This window comes from Cetorhinus maximus, chromosome 34, assembly GCF_964194155.1.
Source record: "Cetorhinus maximus chromosome 34, sCetMax3.hap1.1, whole genome shotgun sequence".
Classification (NCBI taxonomy): domain Eukaryota; kingdom Metazoa; phylum Chordata; class Chondrichthyes; order Lamniformes; family Cetorhinidae; genus Cetorhinus; species Cetorhinus maximus.
The window spans coordinates 5,373,941-5,392,769 of NC_135912.1; the positions used below are offsets into that span (position 1 = coordinate 5,373,941).

The following is an 18,829-nucleotide window of genomic DNA, read 5'->3' on the forward strand; positions in this document are numbered from 1 at the left end:
TGAAGTAATTAATTTTGTTAGGAAGAGGTGCAGAGAGACAATATAAATTAAAGGGTACAATTCTAAAGAGGGTACATGATCAGAGGGACCTGGGTGTTTTTGTGCATAAGTCATTGAAGGTGGCAGGACAGGTTGAGGGACTGGTTAATAAAGCACACAGTATCCTAGCCTTTATTAATAGGGGCATAGAGCACAAATGCAAGGACGTTATGCTAATCTTGTATAAAACACTGGTCTGGCCTCAACTGGAGCATTGCGTCCAGTTCTAGGCATCACGCTTTATGGAGAATTGAACTTCAGTTACGTGGATAGATTGGAGAAGTTGGGACTGTTTTCCTTGGAGAAGGGAAGGTTGAGAGGAGATTTGATAGAGGTGTTGAAAATCATGAGGGACCTGTACAGATTAGATATGGAGAAACTGCTCCCATTGGTGGAAGGATTGAGAGGGCACAGATTTAAGGTAATTAGCAAAAGCAGCAATGGAGACATGAGGAGAAACTTTTTCACGCATTGAGTGGTTAGGATCTAGAATGCACTGCCTGAGAGTGTGGTCGAGGCAGGTTCAATCAAGGCACTCAAGGGAGGATTGGATTACTATCTGAAATGAAATGTGCAGGGTTATGGGAAGAAGGCACAAGGTAAATGGTTCCTTCGGAGAGCCAGCACAGACACGATGGGCAGAATGGTCGCCTGTGCTGGAACAATTCTGTGACTCTGTGATATCCTTCCTGTTTGGCGCTTAAGGCATCTGAGCCGTGAGGAGAGGCTGAAGTGCTGAGGGTTGTTTACTCTGGAGCAGAGGGGGCTCAGGGGACATGTTGCTTAAATATCCTTTGAGGAAAGCAATAAATTAAACCCCTCGTAATGTGTTGCAAATTGCCAGAACCAGGAGAAATGGGCTTGCTGTTAGCAGGTGTACAGACAGATTAGGTTTTAACAGACAAAGGGTGGTAAGTGAAGTGAACTATGGGAGGCAAATTTTAGGAATAAGGAGATATTTAAAGGAGTGGGTGACCAATGGGCGATAGTTTTTTTGTGGTCTGAACAAATCAAATCTGTTCTAAACGCTGTCCAGTGTATCTGAGTGACTTAGGAAGGATGTCAAGGCCTTGGAGAGAACACAGAGGAGATTTAGTAAAATCCTACCGTGATGAGAGACTTCGGCTCCGTAGAGAGACCGGAGAAGCTGGGGTTGTTGTCCTTAGCAGAGAAGGTTGAGGGGAGATTTCATAGAGGTGTTCAAAATTATGAAGTGGATATGGGTAGGGAGAAATTGCGTCCACTGGCAGAAAGATTAGTAACCAGAGGACACAGATTTAAAATAATCATCAAAACACAGAGAAACTTTTTTTTTACCCAGTGAGTCATCAGGATCTGGAATGCGCTGCCTGAAAGGGCAGTGGAAGCAGATTCAGAAACGGCACCTTCCGAACCCGTGACCTCTACCATCTAGGAGGACAAGGGCAGCAGATAGATGGGGACACCACCACCTGGCAGTTCCCCTCCAAGCCACTCACCATCCTGACATGGAAATGGATATATATCGCTGTTCTTTCACTGTCACGGGGTCAAAATCCTGGAACTCCCTCCCTAACAGCGCTGTGGGTGTACCTACACCACAAGGACTGCAGCGGTTCAAGAAGGCAGCTCACCATGAACTTGTCGAGGGCAATTAGGGATGGGCAATAAATGCTGGCCTAGCCAGCGATGGCCACATCGCATGAATGAAATTTTAAAAATCTTTCAAAAGGGAACTGGATAGATGGTTAAAAACGAAGAAAATGCTACAGTATGAAGGTGAAAGCAAGGGAGTGAGATTAACTAGGTAGCTCTTTCAGAGTGCTAGCACTGGCATGATGGGTTTGAATGGTATCCTCCTGTGCTGTACCATTCCATCACGATTGGTAGTGTGCATGGTTTGTGTAATAAAACCTGTGGACCAGGCAAAAATGTAACGTACACGAAGAAACGCAAGACAAAGAGCGCCTGCACCTAAGAAGGTTTATAAGTTTGAGTCCAGGGCTGGTGCCCCCTTTTGATCTCAAGTGGAGCCGTGTGTGAGATCCCCTGACTTTCTTCAGCATCGCTGGGTGAGGACTTTTCAAATAGAGTAGCAATCACAGACCCCCCCCATCCGAATTATAATGCTATAAAATACACCTAATCTGAAAGTAGGGGGAGACGGTGACGTCGTGGTAATGTCACTGGACTAGTTAATCCAGAGGCCCAGGTGAATGCTCTGGGGTCATGGGTTCAAATCCCACCATGGTAGCTGGTGGAATTTAAATTCATTTAATTAATAAAGCTGGAATTGAAAGCTAGTCACAGTAATGGTGACCATGACGACTATCATTGATTGTTGTAAAAACCCATCTGGTTCACTCATGGAAATCTGTTGGCCTGGTCTACATGTGACTCCTGACCTCTGAAGTGACCTAGCGAGCCACTCTGTTCAGGGGCAATTAGGGATGGGCAACAAATGCTGACCTTGCCAGCGATGCCCACATCCCATGAAAGAAGCAAACAGGTATTTACTAACCGATTAATTCCAGATATGGCGGTCTTTGTCTTTACAAAGGCACCTCCTCACACCTCCATGCTCTCTCCCTCCCAGGTGAGACAGCCAAACCCACTCTCTGCTCCATCTGTGGTAGCGGCACCCTGCTCCCACCTCCCAGCATGCACCAAGTCAGCCCCCAGCTTCACTCATTGCCCATCTATGAGGCTGGCCCTGCTCGGTATGTATTATTTTGCCTCCCCACCCCGGAAAGTTGCAGACTCCCAACTTGTGAAGCACTGCGCTAAGGGGCGGAGCAGTCAGCCAGGGTTCCTGTTCCCTGCTGGTGATTAGTGCTCCAGGCTGGAAGTGTGTGTGTGTGTGTGTGGGTGGATAGAGGTTGAGGAGTAACTTGGGCTTCTACAACCATCCCAGATCTCTGCGCTCATTCAATTCTGGTCCCTTACTCATCCTCAGTTTTCATCAGTGGTTGCTGTGCCTTCAGCTGCCTGGCCCCTAAACTCTGGAATCCCCTTCCTAAACCCCTCCACCTTTCTCTCCTCCTTTAAGTCTTTCCTTAAAACCTACCTCTTTGACTGAGCTTCTGGTTATCGGCCCTGACACACACTATCTCGTTGCATGGCTTGGTGTCAAACTTTGATTGAAAATACCCCTGCGAAGCCACTTTAAGCATTTTACTATGTTGAAGGTACTATATAAATGCAAGTTTTGTGCTGGATTGTGATGCTCTTGCTGTCAACTAGTTCAGTGCTGCGCTTCTACTCTGGAGGCTCACTCTCAAAGGATGGTTCACAAGGGCGTAGTGCCCGAAACCCTACCCGGCAAGGAGTCAACATGGCTAAGAGGGGAGAATTGCCAGAAAGTTAACGAGCCTTAAAACGTTCTCTTTTGTTTGATTTCTAGCTGGCTTTTGTGTTGGGGTTGGCACCTGGCTAGTTTTCAGCTGTGTCTTTCTGCCAACAGAAACGGAAAACCACAACGATATCGGTCGAGGTGAAGAAATCTCAGCACAAGTACATCATAGGCCCAAAAGGTAACACCCTGCAGGAAATACTGGACATGACCGGGGTCTCCGTGGAAATGCCGTCACTGGAGAGCAGTTCTGAGACCATCATTCTCCGAGGGGAACCTGACAAACTTGGCCCAGCTCTGACTCAGGTCTATGCCAAGGTAATCCTAGTGGTCCCTAATAGTACACTCAGGCTCATGTTAATATTTGGGTGTATAAATCTCTTCCACACCACCCCCATAGACACTCATTTTGGTTAACCACTCTCAAAATTGCAACTAGAATGAAGAAGTCTTGCTACAACTGCAGAGGGCTTTGGTGAGACCTCACCTTGAGTATGGTGCACAGTTTTGGCCTCCATATCTGAGGAAGGATGTACTTGTCTTAGAGGCAGTACAGTGAAGGTCCACTAGATTGGTGCCTGGAACGAGAGGATTGTCCTGTGATGAGAGGCTGAGTAAATTGGGCCTTTACTCTGGAGTTAGAAGAATGTGAGATGATCTCATTGAAACGTAGGAGATTATGAAGGGGTTTGACAGGGTAGACAGGGAGAGGATGTTTCCCCTGGTTGGAGAATCTAGAACACGGGAGTTCAGACTCAGGATAAGAGGTCAATTATTTAAGGCTAAGATGAGGAGAAATTTCTTCACTCAGAGGGTTGTAAATCTGCAATTTCCTACCCCAGAGAGCTGAAGATGTGCAGTCATTGAGTATATTCAAGGCTGGGATAGATAGATATTTGAGGGAACCGAGGGAGGGACAGAAAAGTGGAGTTTAGGCAGAAGATTAGCCAGGATCGTATTAAATGGCGGAGCAGGCTCGAGGGGCTGTATGGTCCGGTCCTGCTCCAGTTTCCTTTGATTAGCTCCTCGGATTGTGCCAGTGCTTCTCTTTGTCCAGGTGCTGGGGGCCATATGAGAGTGAAGTTGGAAACACTTCCCTCCTCTCTGCACTGGGGCAGGGCAACTGAGATCAAAAATTCAACAGTGAGAAGAGGGCAGTTCAACCTTGTTTCACCGGTGGCTTGATGCTAAAGCCTTGATTGCACTATTGGTTGCACTTCAATACCTTGATGCTGTCTCGATTGTACCTAATACTTTGACACTCTGCATTAATTACATTCCAGTGCCCTGGTATTATGTCTTGTCCAGGCACTTGGTGCTATGTTTGGTCACTTTGCATGCATTGGTTGCACAACTTAATTATGTTTCAACGTCCTGTACTACATTGCCACCCACATTGTGGTAGCATTTCTATCACTTCACATCTCTCTTAAAAATCACAGCCAAGATAAGAAACTTGCTCTTTGTGCCAACAAGGACCCTATACACTGAGCACAAACAATTGTTTTGGTAGCCACACCAGTCATGTTCAAGAACTGCCCTTTTAACTTGGTAATATTCATCTCAAACCCCTCAAGACATTTGGTGACCCTCCTTAATACATTTCCTTTCCTCCTATTGTTTAAAATCCATGCCGGATGTGATCAAGTCTTGATTTATCTTGCCATCATTCCTATCCTGTTCCTCCTCAGTGGTCTCCAAAGCAGTGAGGCTGTCATCTTCCTCTTTCCATGTTAACGTGAGCCTTTCACTGACCTTTCTGTTTTCTCTTTCCCCTTGGGCTTTAAGGCTAAGAGTGTGATGGTGGCTGAAGTAACCGCGCCGGCCTGGTTGCATCGCTTTATCATCGGCAAGAAGGGACAAAACATTGGCCGCATTACCCAGCAGCTGCCCAAGGTAATCACTGGGTCATCACCAGGCAACAGCCTTTTGTGTCATCAAAAACTTTCATTTATATAACACCTTTAACATTTTAAGAAGTCCTCAGATACTTTGTTATCACGAATCACACCGAAGGTATTACGGACTGATGACCAAAAGCTTGGATCAAAGAGGTAGGTTTTAATGAGCGTCTTAAAGGAGGAGAGAGAGCCGGAGAAGTTTATGGAGGGAATTCCAGAGCTTAGAGCCCAGGCCGCTGAAGGTTTGATTGCACGTGGCGGAGCATTAAAGTTGGGAATGCCCAAGCGGCCAGAATAGGAGGAGTGTAGAGAAATCGGAGGGCTATAGGGCTGGGGTAGGTTACAAAGATTGGGATGGGGAGAGGCCATGGACGATTTGAACATGAGGATGAGAATTTTAATTTCAAGGCTTCGCTTATGCAGGAGCTAATGTAGTTCAGCGAACACAGGGCTGATGGGTTAACGGGGTTTGGTGTGAGTTAAGATACGGGCGGCAGAGCGTTGGATGAGCTCAACTTTACGGATGGTGATAGTTGGGAGGCTGGAGGGAAGAGTGCTGGAACAGTCTAGTCCAGGGGGAGCAATGGCAGGGAATGAGGGTTTCAGCAACAGATGAGCTGAGGCAGGGCAAACATGGGCAATATTATGGAGGTGGAAGTATGACGGGCAGGATATAAGGAAGCAGCCTGCCCTGTAAGTGAGCCTAGCTGATTTCCCTGTAGCCGTTATGCTTAGATCGTCCAATACAGCCAGGCGCAGAACCAGGAATTGTACCGAGGGGGATCGGAATGTATATCATCATTTTATTCCTGTAGTCACAAGTAACGTGTATGTCTGGGTTATATGACCCATCTGGTGTAGGTTCATATCGAGTTCACAGATGGTGATGAGAAGATCACACTGGAGGGCCCAACAGAGGAAGTGGAGATTGCTCAAACCCAGATCCAGGACATCATCAATGACCTGGTCAGTATTTTATTCAGTACTCTTTTCTCCCATTAAATGCATTGCCATTTACCCCCACTGTTCCGCTGCCCTCCATATCTTGCCCTTTCCTCACTTTGCCTCACAAAGTCCAAGCTACGAGGCATTCAAAGTGATGACCGCTTTCACCTCCCGCTCTTTTCAGCCTTGATGCCGCTGTGCTGCGGCCCCTCCTACATGCATTGAGGGGCTGTCGCTGGACAATGAAGTTTTGGACAATCCGGCTTGTGGCTGGCGAGTGACCTTTCGGCTTTGCTTTTTCCCTTTCAGCTGACGCGCATGGACTACACGGAGATCACAGTCGAGCAGAAATTCCACCGTCATCTAATAGGGAAGAATGGAGCAAATAGTAAGTTTCTGCGTGCGTGCCCGGCGTAGGCTGAGGGTGCGCTTTCTGATTCCTCTGGAATCTAACCAATTGCGCATAGGCCATTCAGCCCATCATGCCTGCACTGGCTCTCCGAAAGTGCTACACCCACTTAATCCTGCCCTCCCTTAGCACTCCTCTAAATTTAGCATTCTCAAACATTTACCTGTTTCCTTCTAGAAACTTGCTGCTTTCTGGTTCCTTCGCCTAGTGGCAAAATGAACAAAAAAGTTCTCCTTCTGTAATGATCGTAAGTTGATGTCCCCTTAGTTTCCCCACTCACTGACCAGCGGAAATAGTTTAATGTTATCGTTATTGGCATTATGAAAAGCTCTCCTAAGTTTGAACACCTCTGACAGGTCTCCTCTCAAATCTTTATTCTGTGGCAAAGAGCTCCCACTGCGTAATCTCTCCTCATAACTAAAGCCCCTCCTCTCTGGATCTAATCTCGAACCCTCTCTGTGGCCTTGACATGCCTCCCTATAGATAGTAAGGGGCCCAGATTGAACACCCAATAAATGACAGGCAGTAAAGGACCATTTAGTTCATCAAACGGTCATGGGGTTGGGTTCTCAATCTGGGGTTAAGAAACCGGCACCTAGATCGTTTCCAGGTCCCAACTCTGCGCGATGTCAGTGTCACAGCCATATTGATATGAAAAGGTCCAAATTGGAAAGGAGGCGAGTTTGGCATTCAATTGGTGGCAACGGATGCTACCCAGAGTGGGGGAACTGGCGATTCTCAAAGGCAGATAGAGACATGACCGGCCTTTCCTTTGCCTTGAGGAATGGAGCAGACAGGAGAGTAGAGGTCCAGCTGTCTCATTGTCCAAACAAGAGCCCAAGCGCCCAGTGCCCAGGTACTTAATCCGCTCTGCTCAGTTGATGGTAACTTTGTGCCACTGTTTGAGAACTTCTGGTTGACTTTCCTTTCCTTTCCAAGACTATAAATCAGCAGCAACAATGAATAATAGCCCTCTGCTGTGCTCCTGATGGCTGTGCGCTAATGTACCCTAGATCGCTCGCTCTTCCTGTTCCCAGCTTTGAAAGTTTCCTTCTGTCCCCCTCCGACCCGTTGACCAGCTCTTGATCGAGTTTAACAGGCATTTAATTGGAGGCGTACGAGTTGCCAGCTCTCCACCCTGCCCCACCCCCACCAGCCTTCGCTTTGAAAATTCCAGCGCGTTCCAGTGGCATTGGAAGACTGACATGCCATCCGAGCCCGCTATTTTCAAACACGCCCGTACCTGACCTCCTCGCCCCCCCCCTGCCCCCCCACCTTGGGCAATTGAAAATCCAGCCCGTAATGTCTGGAGCTTCAACAGCCATGTGGCCTGGGAGAGGCAAATTAAAAAGCCCAGAAACATTTCTTCCTGTCTAGTATGTCCCTGGCTACTTCGATGACAACAATTTTCTTATCTATGGCTAACCCATAACTGGTGGTTTGAGCATCATCCACTGATGCAAAGTGAACACTTAACGCCATGCCATACATGGAAGTCCCATGTGAATCTACCCTGAGGTGCCTTTCATTGGCCCTCTGCAGACTTTAACGGTTCTCTGACTCCCAGCGTAGCTGAGAAAGCTTCTGCCATTTGCTTCTGCAATTCCCTACAATCCTGCCACCATTTATCTTTTAGTTGTCTGATCACCACTGAATGTTTCATTTAGTTGAGCACCACTTAATGAATCTTTCAAGGCCTCACACCACTGCACCTGATGGGACCTTATGCAGCCAACAGGTATCAGAAAACGTTGTGGTGCCTATAATTTTCTACACATGACCATCCTAATATTCTAACCTACTGTTTGTGTGTAGTTTTATTATCGCCTCTTCTTGCTTTCTTTTTTAAAACTTTGCACATCCTAATTTATCAAACCTACCCCTCAGGTGGGAAGTCTCCACTGGTTTTCCATTGCCACTTCTGGTGTTCTCTCCTCATCTCCTGATGAAAGAAAACTGCCGTAACAACTGACTTTGAAAAACCCTTTGCCTTTTTCCACCCTCCCCTCCCCACCCCCCGAACCCCCCCTTCAGTAAATCGTATCAAGGAACAGTGCAAAGTGTCAGTGCGCATCCCACCAGATAATGAGAAGAGTCATCTGATTCGGATTGAAGGAGAACCACAGGGCGTGCAACTGGCTAAGAAGGAACTACTCGAGATGGCGGTCAGGATGGTAATTGTAGTTCTCTACCTCCGTCTCACCAAGTTTGTTATGTTATGAGATCGTTGCTGTGCATGGTGGGGGTGGTGGGTTACAGTTCACTCAGGGAGCCCAACATTTTTGCACGCGTGTTGTAGTCTGGAGCTTTGGATAGTGATGGTGGAGACTCCAATGTTCTTTCCATCACCTGGCTGACCAGGAACCTCTCCCAATCTTACCGCCTGCCATTGGCGCGTGTCGGAAGGATTTGTCACGTTATGGACGCACCTTCCTTGGCCATCAACTCCTGGGGTTGGACTCGAACTCGGAGCTTCTGGCTCAGAGGCGGGGGCGCGACCCACTGTATCACAAGACTTTCATTACACTTAAAGGTGTATACTTAAAATGTGCATGTAGAAATTTAGATCGTGAGGGAGAAAGGTTTGAAAGCGTGGCATTGTTTTATATGCACATCATTTTGTTGCACGGTAGGATACTGCTCCCTGAAGGAGTTCGATTACCTGTCCTCCTGTCCTTCCTTAGGTCTCCAATGCCACTCCTCTCTGTAGCCAATTCTGACTCTCTGTTCCAATGTTTGATGTTGATACCATATTAGTAATATTTAGGAAATAAAAAGAGAAAATATGCAGCAGACCTGGTATCATCTGTGGTGAGAGAAACAGAGTTAACATGTCAGGGTTGATGATCTTCTGTCAGATGGACCTTTTCGTCAATAGTTATGACTTGACACAAGTAAAAATCAATACATTGCAGTAATTAACCTGTATACAGTGTACGATTCAGAATGATATCACTGTTGTTCTTTTGGTGGAAATCTTGACCCTGTTACCTCTACTCTTGTTCCTGTTTACCTTCCCTGATGCTGTCTCTTTAGTCTTCTTCAAAATCATCTTCTCATTCACTCTCTATGCACCTTTCTATTTCCATCTCTCTCTCTCTCTCTCTCTCTGCCTTTTTACGGCAAATATCCACCTATCAGGAAACGTCCCTTTGTTCCTTGGACACATAAGTGAAAGGTTTTATAACCCCTACACCGCTCTTAGCTGTCCCCCTGCCCTGTGCCGGCAGTTGGTCAAAAAGTGAGTAATTTAATCCTTTCAACATCTAATCCCTCTAACTATCCGTCAGCTGCAGCTATATTGTATCACTCTCGCCTCTGAGTCACAAGGTTCAGGTTCAAGTGCCAGGGCAATACTGAGGGAGTGCTGCACTGTTGGAGATGCTATCTATTGAATGAAACATTAGATCGAGGTGCTATCTGCCTGTATGGGTGGATGTAAAATATCCTATGGTACTCTTTTGAAGAAGAGCAGGGGAGTTATCCCTGGTGTCCTAGCCAATATTTATCTCTCAATCAATATCACAAATACAGATTATCTGGTCGTTATCACATTGCTGTTTGTGGGAGCTTGCTGTGTGCAAATTGGCTGCCGTATTTCCTACATTGCAGCAATGACTACACCTCAAAAAGTACTTAGTTGGCTGTAAAGTGCTTTGAGACATCCGTGAAAAGCGCTATGTAAAATGTGATACAGTGGCAGCAGTGTGCACTGCAGCAAATCTCCAAGGCTCCCAAGCCAGCACCTTCCAAACCCACAACCTCTGCCATCTAGAAGGACAAGAGCAACAGATGCATGGGAACACCACCACCTGGAAGTTCCCCTCTAAGTCTCACACCATCCTGACTCGGAACTATACCGCTGTTCCTTCACTGTCGCTGGGTCAAAATCCTGGAACACCCTCTCTAACAAGCACTGGGGTTGTACCTACCCCACATGGACTGCGTCCGTTCAAGAAGGCAGCTCAGCACCACTTTCTCAAGGGCAATTAGGGATGGGCAACAAATGCTGGCTTGGTCAGTGAAGCCAGTAAGTATCCTGTGAAGGAATGAAATGAATGCAAATTTTTCTTTCTTTCTGCTAAAGTGACATTTTCTTACACTTCTCTTGGACCTCTGGCCAGCAGAATTATTTTCCTGGTTTCCTGCTCCCATTCCTCAGGTTTCCTGAAGAAACTTCCCTTTCTCAGGATTGCTACCTCTAGCTTCCCTTCCATCAGTCACCTCATCTCTTTTCACTTGGGCAGCTGACCTCTTCTTTGGTTTGGCATCTCCTGCTCATTCTCCTGATTTGCCTGTTCCCTTTTCTATTGTTTCCCACCACCCCCCAACCCACTTCAATCCCCCCCACCTCCCCCAACACTCTTCTCCAAGGCTCTTGCTGTTGTGCTACACTTTCGGCCCATCGAGTCTGCCCTCTGTAGAACAATCCAGTCAGTCCCATCCCCCTGCTCTAACCCCAAAGCCCTGCAAGTTTATTTCCCGCAAGTGTCCATCCAGTTTCCTTCTGAAATCATTGCTTATTTCTGCTTCCACCACCCTATAGACAACAAATTCCAGATCATTACCATTTGCTACATAAAAAAGTTCTTCCTCACATTCCCACCTGCATCTTTTACCCAAAATCTTAAATTTGTGTCCCCAAGCCCATGTACCATCAGCTAATGGGAACAACATTTCTTTGTCCACCTTATCAAAACCTGTCATCATCTTGTGCACCTCTATCAAATCTCCCTTCAATCTCCTTTGCTCCAAGGATAACAACTCCAGTTTCTCCAACCTAATCTTTCATCCCTGGAACCATTCTGGTAAAATAGGGTAGAGTAAATTAGGTGAGAGGTCCCATTCTGGTAAACTGGGAAACTAGGCTAGAGGATAGATCAGCAGAGAAGCAGTGGCAGACATTTAAGAGGATATTTCAGAGTATTCAGAATAAGTACATTCCCACTATAAAGATAAGTTCTAAGGGGAGGACCCCTTAAGGAAAAAGCATAAACCTCCGCAAAGCTGAGCGGCAAGACAGATGATTGGACAGAATATAAAGAACGGCAAAGAATGGCTAAAGTGTTAATCAGGAGAAAGAAATTAGAGTATGGGAGGAAGCTAGCTAGAAATGTGAAAACGGATAGCAAGAGTTTCTACAGGTATTTAAAAAGGAAAAGAGTAAGTAAAGCGAGTGTTGGTCCTCCAGAGAGTGACAGTGGGGAGTTAATAGTAGATAATAAGAAAATGGCGGAAGAAATGAACAGATATTTTGCTTCTGTGTTCACCATTGACGAACAAAAAACGTTCCAGTAATAGCTGCAAATCAGGAAGTGAAAGGGAGAGAGGAACTTGGTGAAATTGAAATCACTAGGAGAACGGTACTGAGTAAATTGATGGAGCTGCAGGTCGGCAAGTCTCCGGGTCCCGATGGACTACATTCTAGGGTCTTAAAAGAGGTGGCTAATGAGGTAGTCAGTGCGCTGGTGTTAATTTTTCCAAGATTCGCTAGATTCTGAAAAGATTCCATCAGATTGGAAAGTAGCAAATATAACCCCTCTATTCAAGAAGGGAGGGAGGCAGAAAACAGGAAACTACAGGCCACTAAGCTTGGCGTCTGTCGTGGGAAGTTATTAGAATTGATCATTAAGGAGGTTATAGCTGGGCACTTAGAAGAGCTCAAGGCAATAGGGAAGAGTCAGCATGGTTTTGTGAAAGGAAAATCATGTTTAACCAATTTATTGGAGTTTTTTGAAGGAGTAACATGCGCAGTGGATATAGAGGAGCCTGTAGACGTACTGTACTTGGATTTCCAGAAGGCATTTGATAAGGTGCCTCATCAAAGATTATTACGGAAAATAAAAGTGCTTGGTGAAGGGGGTAACATGTTAGCATGGCTGGCAGAAAGCAGAGAGTATGCATAAATGGGTCTTTTTCTGATTGGCAGGGTGTGACAGGTGGAGTCCCACAGAGGCCTGTATTGGGGCCTCAACATTTTATGATTTACATCAGTGACTTAGATGAGGGGAGTGAAGACGTGGTAGCTAAAGTTTATAGATGACACAAAGATAGGTAAGAAAGTATATTGTGAAGAGGACATGAGGAGGTTGCAGATGGATATAGATAGGTTGAGTGAGTGGGTAAAGATCTGGCAAATGGAGTTTAATGTGGGAAAATGAAGTTGTTCACTTTGGCAGGAAGAACAAATAAGCAGAGTATTACTAAATGGAGAACGGCTGCATAATTCTGAGGTGCAGAGGGATCTAGGTGTTCTAGTACATGAATCACAAAAAGTTAATTTGCAGGTACAGCAAGTAATTAAGAAGGTTAATGGAATGCTATCCTTTATTACAAGAGGGATTGAGCATAAAAGTAAAGATATTATGCTTCAGTTATACAGGGCATTGGTGAGGCCACACCTCGAATACTATGTGCAGTTTTGGTCTCCTTATTTAAGGAAGGATGTAAATGCATTGGAGGTGGTTCAAAGGAGGTTTACTAGATTGATACCTGGAATTAATGAGTTTTATGAGGAAAGGTTGGACAGACTGGGCTTGTTTCCACTGGAGTTTAGAAGAGTGAGGGGTGATTTGATTGAAGTATACAAGATCCTGAATGGCCTTGACAAGGTGGACGTCGAAAGGATGTTTCCCCTTGTGGGTGAGTCCAGAACTAGGAGGCACTGTTTTAAAATTAGGGGGTCACCCTTTTAGGACAGAGATGAGGGGAATTTTTTTCTCTCAGAGGGTTGTGCGACTTTGGAACTCTCTGCCTCAGAAGGTGGTGCAGGCAGGGTCATTGAATATTTTTAAGGCGGAGGTAGATAGACTTTTGTTAGGTAAGGGGATCAAAGGTTATCGGGCTTAGATGGGAACGTGGAAATCAAAACACAAGAAGATCAGCCATGATCTTGTTGAATGGCAGAGCAGGCTCGAGGGGCCGAATGGTCTACTCCTGTTCCTATTTCTTATGTTCTTAAATCTCCTCTGCACCCTCTCAAGAACCCTCACATTCTCCCAGAGCTTTATAAAGGTTCACAATAACTGTTGTTGTACTCAATGCCTCTATTTATGAAGCCCAAAGATCCCATATGCTTTGCGAGCTGCTGATTGAATAGGCCCTGCCACCTTCAGATATCTAAGCACATCAACCCCAGGTCCTTCTAACCCTGTACACTCTTTTGAACTGTGCTATTAAGTAATAATTGCCTCTCCCTATCCCTTTTGCCAAAATGCATCACCTCACTTTTCACTGTATTAAGTTCCATCTGCTTTCTGCTAGCCCATTGCTCACTGCCACATAGCAGATTGAGAAAGGAAAGACTTGCATTTATATAGAACCCGTCACGGCATCAAGAGGTTGCAGAGCAGCTTAATGAAGTACTTTGAAGTGTAGTCACTGCTGTAGTGTAGGAAATGTTGGAAATGCACAGCAAGATCCCGCAGACCGCAATGTGACAATGACAATTTTTTTTTCCCTCTGTGGTGTTGGTTGATTGATGAACATTGCGGGAACTTCCCATTGTTTGAAATATTGTCATGGGATCTCATACATCCACCTGAGAGGGCACGCGGCGCCTGGTTTAACATCTCACTGAAAGATGGCACGTCCAGCAGCGCAGCGCTCCGTTTGGTACGGCACTGGGAGTGCCAACCCAGATTATGCACTCAAATATCTGGGTGGGACTTGAACACACATTCCTTCTGATTCGGAGGTGAGAGTGCTACCCATTTAGTACCATGGGGGTATCGGGGATGTGGAACAAAGGCAGGTATTGGTAGTCGAGGTACAGATCAGACAGGATCTAATTGAATGGCGGAACAGGATCGGGAGGGGGTGCTGAGTGGCCTTCTCCAGCTCCTAATGTTCCTGTCTTACGCAACTAGGCTAGATAGCTGCGAGTATATAAGAAATAGCAATGGCTCAATTGCTTGTGCATTAATCTACAAGGGAGATTTGTGAAATGAATACTTGGGCCAACCACACCCTTTACAGGTGAAGTCTGCCATTGATCTGAGAACTTCATTCAAAATGGTAGCATTGTTACTGGATTAGTAACCCAATGACCTGGAGACCTGAGTTCAAATCCCACCACAGCAGCTGGGGGAATCTAAATTCAGCTAATTAAATAAATTGAGAATAAAAAGCTAGTCTCAGTAACGGTGACCTTGAAACTATCAGATTCGTAGAAGAAGCCGTAGAAGCCCACCTGGTCCTGGAATGTCCTGTAGGGAAGGAAATCTGCCCACCGTACCCGATCTGGCCCACGTGTGACTCCTGACTCGCCTCAATGCGGTTGACTCTTAACCGCCCTCTGAAATGGCCTCTCAGTTGTATTCGAGAAGGTGGCTCATCGCCACTTTCTCAAGAGAAATAAGCTCTGGGCAATAAACGCTGGCCTTGCCAGTGATGCTGACATCTCGTGAGTGAATAAAAAAAAAAACGGGTTTGCCGGAGCCAGCAGAGAGAGCGGGGGGGTGGTGGGGTAAAGGAGAAAGTCTGTCTGCCAGTTTGGCTTAACTTCTGTGCAGCTGCCGATAATTTTTTATTTCTTCTGTACGTTTTCCTTTCTCTGCCACTGTAAGGAAAATGAACGGACCAAGGACTTGATCATTGAGCAACGCTTGCATCGATCCATCATTGGCCAGAAGGGAGAGAAGATTAAAGAGGTTCGCGACAAATTCCCTGAGGTAAAAGCACTCTTCTCTCACCCACTCCCACCACAAATACACCATCCCCACTCTTCCATAGACTTGTACAGCTTAGAAGAAGGCCAATCGGCCCATTGTGCCTATGCTGGATCTTTGACAGAACTCTCCAATTAGTCCCACTTCCCCTGCTCTTGGAGGTGTCAGCTGTGGCTCAGTTCATAGCACCCTCACCTTTGAATCAGAGGGTTGTGGGTTCATGTCCCACTCCTGGAAAACCAAGAACTGTGATTGTACTCGAAAGAAGTTGCAATCTGTGACTGTTGGTAACTCGAAAGAGTTTCCTTACAATTGTTGGAGGTGTCAGCTGTGCTCAGTTCATAGCACCCTCGCCTTTGAATCAGAGGGTTGTGGGTTCATGTCCCACTCCTGGAAAAACCAAGAACTGTGATTGTACTCGAAAGAAGTTGCAATCTGTGACTGTTGGTAACTCGAAAGAGTTTCCCCTGCTCTTGGAGGTGTCAGCTGTGGCTCAGTTCATAGCACCCTCGCCTTTGAATCAGAGGGTTGTGTGTTCATGTCCCACTCCCGGAAACCAAGAACTGTGATTGTACTCGAAAGAGTTGCAATCTGTGACTGTTGATAACTCGAAAGAGTTTCCCCTGCTCTTTCCCCATAGCCCTGCAAATTTTTCCTTTTCTAGTAAGTATCCAGTCCCCCTTTTGAAAGTTACTGTTGAATCTGCTTCCACCGCCCTTTCAGGGAGTGCATTTCAGATCGCTACAACACACTGCGTTAAAAAATGTCCTCCTTATCTCACCTTTGGTTCCTTTGGCAATTATTTTAAATCTGTGCCCTCTCATCACCAACCCTCCTGCCAGTGGAAACCATTTCTCCCCATCAGCTCTATCAAAACCCCTTGTTGAACACCTCTATTAAATCTCCTCTTAACCTTCTCTGCTCTCTGGAGAACAATCCCACTTTTCTAGTCTCCCCGAGCAGTCTGGGGTAAAGTTTCCCAGCTGTTGAGTGCCCTCACTGAATTCTGACCCACCTAGTCTAGGTATGTACTATCTCTCTCTCTCCCCCTCTCTTTCTCTCTCTCTCTCGGATGACGATTAAGGGGTTGTGTAATTGAGGTGTTTAAGGTGATTAAATGATTTGATAGGGGCAATAGAAACTGTTTCCTCTGATGGCGAGGCTGGTTTGTTGGGGGAGCCCCAAACAAGGAAGCATCACCTTACACTTAGAACCAGGCAATTCAGGAGTGATGTCAGGAAGCAGCTCTTCACACAAAGGGGAGCGGAAGTCTGGATTGAGAGCTCTCCCTGTCAAAAAGCTGTTGAGGCTGTGGATTAGTTGACAATTGCAAAACTGAGAGCCATAGAATGTTGTGAGGTAACGATTTTAAGGCATATGGAACCATGGTGGGTGTATGATCAAGCATGATATAATTTAATTGCAGAACTGGCTTGAGGGGCTGAATGGCCTCTTCCTGTTCCTATGCAATAAACTATTCTTCCTGTTCCTATGTAACAAACTCAAGGTGCTGAATGACCTCCTCCTGTTCTTGTGTAACAGGCAGGATGGACTGAATGGTCCCCTCCTGCTCCTGTGTTACAGGCTAGGGAGGCTGAATTGTCTCCTGTCCCTGTGTAACAGGCTAGAGGGGCTGAATGGCCTCCTGTTCCCGAGTAACCGACTAGAGGGGCTGAATTGCCTCTTGCTCCGGTGTAACAGGCTAAGGGGCTGAATGGCCTACTTATGTTCCAAATAACAGATTTAAAGGGCTGAATAGCCTCATCCTATTCTGCCAGCTGTTTCCATTGTAACAAACCACTCTGGTCTTTCAAGCCTTCAAAAAACCATCTTAACTTTTTTTCTCGGTCCAGGTGATCATCAACTTCCCGGATCCTGCGCAGAAAAGTGACATTGTTCAGCTGCGTGGCCCAAAGAACGAGGTAGAGAAGTGTGGCAAGTTCCTTCAGAAAGTCATCGCTGACTTGGTAAGTAGTGTGGAGCTCCAGACGGAACTTTTTCCTGTTGTGTGTTACTGTAGCATCTGGTGTGATGGTACCCATGTACAGCTGCACGTTTGATTTACACTCTTGGCCAGAATTATACCATTGTGTCTGGTACAAAACCCCTCACCCTCCTTTTCCCTGACCCTGCAAACCACCGCCCTCTCCCACAACAACTGCACTCCCCACCAGTTGTAGAGAAAGGGGCAGAATCTTCCCTAACAACACAGTCTAGTCCAAGCGCTTGCCATATGACCCCATTTTAACACTTGAAAATTAACATGGCCCCAGACGCCAACAAAAATAAAGCAGCAATAAGGCAGCACAGTAACATACGCGAACTAAAGTTTACATATTATCGATCAACATATAATAAATACATCATGTAAACATAAATATCAGTGCTTTTAAAGCACTTTGTAAAAATGTTATTATTTTATGTACTTGCCAGTCCATTACTTCATCTAAGCTACTCTAGCTCATGGACATTGGCCAGGACACAGCAGGAGAGCAGGTTGTTGGTCTTACCGTGGCTGACGTTGGAGCCCAGGTCATTCCAAGGCACCAAGATGACAGGGTTAGGCTCAGGCATGTCGCAGCTCAGGCATAGCCGCCAGGTCGGGCTGGGCTACAAGAGTCGGTGAAATGGCCGTGGGCATGAGCCCATGGCCCAGTGAGAGAGACTGAGAGACAAGTAGGGCAAGGGCAGAACCGGATGTTGCCTGAGCCCTTATTGGTTGGTGCAGGGTGCAGTCATGGAGGAAGGGGAACTCGCAACCCCATTTGCATGTTTTGGTGACCCCCAATTGGGGTAGCGACCCACAGTTTGGGAACTGATGCTCTAGACTGCAAACATGAAAACCTGTACAGTGGATTTCCCAGGAACTCTCTGGGAATTATGGAACTGAAAAGCAGTGTAGTTATGTTAAATTTGTATAGCGCCTTGGTTAGTCCACACTGGGGTACTTGCACAACAATGGTCTCCATATTATGGAAAGGATATAGAGGCAGTGGGAGGTGCAACACTGATTTTCAATGATGATACCAGAATGAAGAAGGTACAATTATCAGGAAAGGCTGAAGGGGCTGGGGCCCTTTTCCCTTCAAGCATCATTGCAGCGTATAAGTAACAGGATAATAATAACAGAAGCAAAATACTGCAGATGCTGTAAACCAAATAGAAAATTCTGGAAATACTCAGCAGATCGTGCAGCAGAGGAAAACAGCGTTAACATTACTGTTCTGATGAAAGGCCACTGACCTGAAATGTCAACTCCGTTTCTCTCTCCACTGAATAACTTGAATTTATGTGCATAACACTGCAGCCCTCCTAACAGTGTATCGCAAACAGTGTCATCCCCACATTGCAGAGTATTTAAGTCTTTGAGCTGTTTTTTCTTGATCCTTGCACTCTCCAGATTGAGAACAGCTACTCTGTCTCCATCCCCATCTTCAAGCAGTTCCATAAGAACATCATCGGCAAAGGAGGAGCCAACATCAAAAAGGTATGAACTTGAGAGTAAAAGCGACCAGGTTTTGTTTGTGTCATGTCG

At 46.1% G+C, this 18,829-nt stretch overlaps 1 protein-coding gene across 6 annotated transcripts in view; it reads left to right on the forward strand.

The window, feature by feature from the left end:
* hdlbpb (high density lipoprotein binding protein b) overlaps positions 1-18,829 on the forward strand; it is a 100,891-nt gene that overhangs the window by 44,972 nt on the left and 37,090 nt on the right. For all 6 annotated transcript variants that reach the window (XM_078533804.1, XM_078533800.1, XM_078533805.1 and 3 more), the window contains exons 8-15: positions 3,482-3,688; positions 5,159-5,266; positions 6,133-6,237; positions 6,526-6,604; positions 8,660-8,799; positions 15,193-15,297; positions 17,148-17,261; positions 18,695-18,781. In XM_078533804.1, coding sequence (XP_078389930.1) covers positions 3,482-3,688; positions 5,159-5,266; positions 6,133-6,237; positions 6,526-6,604; positions 8,660-8,799; positions 15,193-15,297; positions 17,148-17,261; positions 18,695-18,781 — 945 coding nt within the window. The remainder of the gene's footprint in view (positions 1-3,481; positions 3,689-5,158; positions 5,267-6,132; positions 6,238-6,525; positions 6,605-8,659; positions 8,800-15,192; positions 15,298-17,147; positions 17,262-18,694; positions 18,782-18,829) is intronic.